Genomic DNA, 5749 nt, shown 5'->3' with positions numbered 1-5749 from the left:
GCTGGTGTCCTCAGCAGGGGGTCCTTTGCTGCCACGCACAGCCAGTTTACTTGTTGCGAGCCTCGTTTTGGTTTAAGTGGAGGTGCTAAACACCTTCCTCCCGAGATAAAAGGTGAATAATGCCTTTCAATGAGAGGTGCTTAGAGCCTCAAAGCCCCTTAAGCAGTTCATTAAAGAAAGAGCAGGCCTGGTCGACGCAGCGACCCACTGAGATCTCACGGCAAAAACAAGGGGGCTTTGCCTTAAGAGGTGAAAACCTCTACAGGTACTTCCCTTTGATGTGGCCCCCGCCTAGGAGCAGGCATTAGAGTGATGGAAATTTGATTATTCCTCACCCCTTTCATTTAGCCAGTGACATTTGTGGCCACATATAAATATCCCAACAAGCTAGAACAGGAGGGCCAGTCAGGAAAGACTGAGTACGTGTTTAGTTTGAGTGTGTGTGACACTGGGGAGTATTGCCATGGATATGGTGCTGCTGTACGAGTTCCTGCTTCTTTCTTTCTGTCATCAGAGCTGTAAGTACTGTCCTTGGTGTCCTTTTTTGCCTTGTTCACATGGCTTTGACATCATGTGGATACCTCATCATGTCAACATCTGTTTTGAACTTGGCTGTTTTAAAAAGGGAATTAGTCTGTTTACCTGTGAAGGGTTTTTATTATTAGGACCAAGGTTAAACTGGCTTACATGCCAATACAATAAATTATATGATGGACTTATTATGATTTGACAAAGTGGGGAAAAAGTGTTTCAAGGCACAGGCCTCTTAAGTAAGTAAATGCTCACTTGTGAATTAAACATAGTTCATTTGCACAAATCTTTCAGAAAGCATTTGCAGCAACACTGCTCTAAGAGTGTGTCTTTGCTCATGTTTCACAGTGACAGCTGTACTGAACATGCACATAGACCCAAGAAATCTGTTTGCAGAGAGAGCGTGCTGCAGACGCCAGAGTCACTTCATCTACATAGGACAAGGTGAGGAAAAGGGTGGATGTGTGCTGTAGCTCCCCCTATCAGCCCTTAACAGAACTAACCTCTGTGATGCAAAAAAAAAAACCAAACAAACAAACAAAAAAAACAGTCCTGTAAGTTTAGATCAGTGTTTCCCAATCCTAGCCCTTTCCTCAGCTCTAATATGCCTAATTCATAAAGTTAAAATAAAGTTAAACTTCACAGTGCAGTGGGACTAAACCAGAACTGGGAAACACTAGTCTAATGTATACGATTCTTTAATGTTTAAACGAAATGCAAACGGTTTGGAAATAGTATTGAACTTACAGTCTTTTTGTCCATCTGCTGTTAATCAGATATCTTAGGCAGTCCAGTGAATGTGGATGTAGGCATGTGCCGAACAAACTGCGGCCAAGCACAGCCCTCGTCCTTTGAGGCTGGGATGCAGGGCTACTCCTCCATGCTGGACTTCCTGAGAGACAAAAAGGTATTAAATGTATATAAATGGCAAAAAGGAATAACGTTTTAGAACAATGGGTGATACTGACCACATAATTTTGCTACTCCACTAACATGCAACCGTAAAGCTTAAACAAATCCATTATGTTATATATTCAATGTATATGTTTTTAAATGTAAGTTACATTTTAATTTAAAATTGTGTAAAATGTTGAATTTTAACAGGACGTGGGTAAAATCCATATTATCCAATAAAATTACTGTCCATAATTGAAGTGAGTGTATTTTAATTCTTAACATGATCAAGGGAACTCTAGTCTCCAGGTAGCGGGATGATTTGACGATATAATATTAATATCATGATATTTATCACAATACCCTTTTCTGAGATATTGTGGGTATCTTTTTATACATTTTTAAATAACAATTACAAACTCTTGAAACCGATTTTGCACTTTTCTACTGTCTGAATCTAAAATTGTGAAATGTAAATGTTTAAAAACAGATTTGACATTTATTCACTTAATTTACTTTTGTTGTGTTCATTTACTTTTCTACACATTAAATAAAAGTATCATCAAACTAATTTTTAAAGGTATATTTTGAAACGCAAAACTACTGGTTTGCTGACAGTTGGGAACCCTATAGTTTGTGTGTCATGGAAATGTCTTTAAATATTGTCCCCTGAAATATTGCCCACCCTTACTGGACTTGGATCAGTGGTAATACATAGTCCCCTTTGTCTGCAGATGCGAACTCCAGCAGCGTCCTCTCACGAGCTCACAGGCTTTGGAGGAAACCTTCCATCGTGTGGTGCGAGCATGACCTGTGAACCCACTGGACTGCGTGTGGACAAAGTGATGCTCATAGATGGCCTGCGTGAGGTGGAACTCATCGAGGATTGCCACTGCGAGGCCAAAGTGACTCGCTGTGTCCGAGCACCCTCTCTCAGAACGTACTTCTATGAAACACCTTACGAGACTGTTATCGACGTGGGCAAGTGTGTAGGATCGAAGGTTGAACCGGGTAAGAAAGTAGCAAAAAAAATTGACACCCAAGGTCATGCTCCAAATTTCCCATCTCTTGAATATGGAAAGATTTTAGTCCAGGCCTTTTGAGCACCCCATTAACCTAGTAGGTCATTTCCACTATTCCTCCCTCGGTGATGCCTTTTGTACCTCGATTAAGCATTCACGCCAGTAAATATCAGTTGTGTTTTCAAAACAGGTCATATATCAGATCAGGTACAAAAGTTTTTACACCTTAAACCACTGCCATGATATTTAATCTTCCCTACATCTCAAGTGATTACATTATAAAGTGGACTAATGTACACACTGTGGGTTTTGTTTTTCTACAGAGGGCTTTTCCTGTGTGCCCACCAAGTTTGATTCTGCTCTTGTGGACACTCCGAATAAAGTGGAGCTGATTCAGACGGTGGTCGGCTGCGACATGAAAGAAGGCTGCTACAGAATTCCTTATGTGGAATATCATTATGAGATCACGTACAATGAAGACGGGCTCAAGGAAGAAAAACTAAAGGTGGGTTTTCATGTTCAAGTTCATTTTATTTATAAAACACATTTAAAAACAGCCCGAGACTGACCAAAGTGCTATACAGTAGACACAATAAAACAATGCTAGAATACAATGAAATAAATAAATCAGTTAAAAGCCAAAGAAAGTTTTAAGAAGTGATTTAAAAATCGGTATGGTTTTAAAAAGATGAGTTTTAAAACATCTGTGAATCAGGAAATTCCTGAAATAAACAGAACACGGTGCTGTGACTGTAGTCATCTTATCTTTTTTTCTAATTAATTGTTGATGCTGATGTTATAGTTATGACTAAAGCACATACGGTTTAAGAACGTCTTGTTTTAAAGTTCAGGCTTAGGCTCCAGGTAATGGCTTTCACTTAAAGAGGAAATTAGTCGTTTCCATTTGGTGTTAGCTGAGACTAATTAGCGAGTCCCATTTGCCAGACACAAAGGTTAAACCGATGATCCATTTCCCCCAACTACAATCCACATCTTACTTTTCACACCCAAATTATCTGCTCTTTGAGCCTGACTAATCCTTTTTGCATTCATTTATTTGTAATATATCTCCATTTCTATATATGTTTGGAGACACAATGACACAGAAGTTAAACTGTTATAGAAGTTGTTAAACCTAAGTATGGTGTAATGTTGTCATCGTGATGGCCTACAGAAACCCTAATGATAAAACTCATAGCATTATTCGAGTCAGTTGCATTAGTTCGCACCATTTGAAAGAGATTTTACAAGACCAAAACTTTTTACTTTGAGCAAACCTTTGGCCATCTGTCGCAGCTCCTTGGAGGTGTGAAGGCAGAGGATCACAAATGGCCCCAGCAGGTGCCAAATCAAAGTGTTTATCATGTTAAGAGAACAGATCCCACCCCTCCCCTCTCTTGGTTTAGAGTGCACTGGTGAATATTAGCGGCTTGCGGTGAGCTGATTGCTTCTCTCTCTTGTCTTGCTAATTGTGTTGCAGGAAATAGATGTGGGGAGATGTTTGGGAAGCTGCACCTCAGGAAACAGCTGTCTTCTCAGGTATGCTTTAAAACAGCTGATACAACACAGCTAAATAACAAGCCCTCAGCACAATAAAAGCTTGATCAACTTTGTTTGCTCTTGAACAAACTTATATGAGATAAAACGCATATGATCATAACTAACAGTGATTCCAATTCACACTAGAACATCAGATGAGACAGAATATTAAAGTAACTGCTTTTGTCAGTGATTGAAAGTTAGCAGTAGTTTCTAGACTGCAAAACAGTAACAGAAATGACTAGTTTTTATTTGCACAAAACTACTTAAATTGGCGACACTGCAACTGCACAAAATTGGTTTGCATGGTCTTTCACAGTGATGTTTGTTGGTAAATGAGACCTTTTAGCTGTACTCACTTTCGACGCACATGAATCGAAGAGGGCTTTGGCTGAACGCATGTTGTGCTGCCGTCACATGACGCGTCTTGGCCCAAATCTGCGGAAAAATAGCTGATTTTTAAAATGGCAAGCCCCTCCGAATATTGCAGAGTTTACATGAATTTGCGTTAATTTCTACGACCGTGAAATCACTCACTCCTGAAGGAACTGACTCATTTGAACTCTTTTAGGAACTGCAGCTTCCACAGCTAGTGATTTTTTTTTAGGCTGTGAGAACATTTCTCAATATGGAAGGTGAAAAAATCTAAATACAAATGTATAAAATTGAAACAATAGTAATTACAATTTTATAACATTTATACCACCAGTTGTATAGTAATATGTAGCAATCATGAACACGTTTAACCACTCTAATTCCCGCCTCTTCCTCTCTAACACCAGGAGTGCCTCTGATTCGGCTGAGTGTCTGCTGTGGGCAGAGGGACAGGGCAGCGCGTGTGTTCCACAAGGCTACGAGAGCCACACGTTTCTCAATCAGCATGGACAAATCCGAACTGTGCTGGCTATCACCTCGTGTCTCTGCCAGTCTTAAACACAGTGACCTCTACCGAAAGTGCACACACACTACACCAACCAAGAGGTCTTGCATTTACAAAAGTGTCTTGAGTTGTCTAAATGCACAAGCATGTTATAGCTTGGGATCTATAACACATCATTACTACGTTAACATAGCACGTTATTATGGTATTCTGACATACTATTTACTATTATAGTATGCAGGTCAGGACATGGGTTTTGGAATCTGTGTTTTTTTTTTTTTAAATAATGTTACAAGATATGTGTCGAGGACATCTACTTCTCTTATGCGAAGATGACAGTTGACCTGTTTCAGCTGTCCATGTAATATATGTAAAATATGTAAATATAATTTTGTAAATAAATTTGATGCCATTAATTAAAGCTATGTACAGTCATGCTTGTTACTGTTCAATATGGACCAATAAAAAAGAAATGAAAACAACACCTCGTGAAAGGTTGTTATAGTGCACTGTTTGGAAAAGAATTTGAAACAAAACAATAAAAATAATTATTTTTGGCAATGGCAATTTATTTATAAAGCACATTTAAAAAACAGTAGACTGTCAACTAATGTGCTGTGCAAAACAAATGAATAAAACGGAATAAGCTAAATAAAACAAAAAGTAAAATACAACAATAAGAACAAACTAAATATAAAGAAACAAAACATATAGGTTTTTAATTGAGATTTATAAGATAACAGATTCAGAGTAATATGCAGGGTTAGACTATTCCACAATTTTGGGGCCACTGCTGCGAATGCGCAGCCTCCTTTGCTCAGTCTGGGGCTAGGGACATTTAACAGCAAATAAAATGTATTTGCAATACACTTGTTAATGAAAA

At 38.7% G+C, this 5749-nt stretch overlaps 1 protein-coding gene across 1 annotated transcript; it reads left to right on the top strand.

Annotated features, from left to right (window-relative positions):
* Nucleotides 1–213: 213 nt before the first annotated feature.
* On the top strand, nt 214–5299 carry pnhd (pinhead). Its single transcript, XM_053651576.1, has 7 exons — nt 214–518; nt 880–975; nt 1308–1447; nt 2160–2436; nt 2771–2952; nt 3928–3986; nt 4769–5299. Exons 1-7 carry the CDS (start codon nt 464–466, stop codon nt 4917–4919), a joined length of 960 nt encoding a protein of 319 aa, XP_053507551.1. The 5' UTR covers nt 214–463; the 3' UTR covers nt 4920–5299.
* The last annotated feature ends 450 nt before the right edge of the window (nt 5300–5749 follow it).

This window comes from Ictalurus furcatus, chromosome 20, assembly GCF_023375685.1.
Source record: "Ictalurus furcatus strain D&B chromosome 20, Billie_1.0, whole genome shotgun sequence".
Taxonomy (NCBI): Eukaryota; Metazoa; Chordata; class Actinopteri; order Siluriformes; family Ictaluridae; genus Ictalurus; species Ictalurus furcatus.
This window is presented reverse-complemented; position numbering and strand designations above follow the sequence as displayed.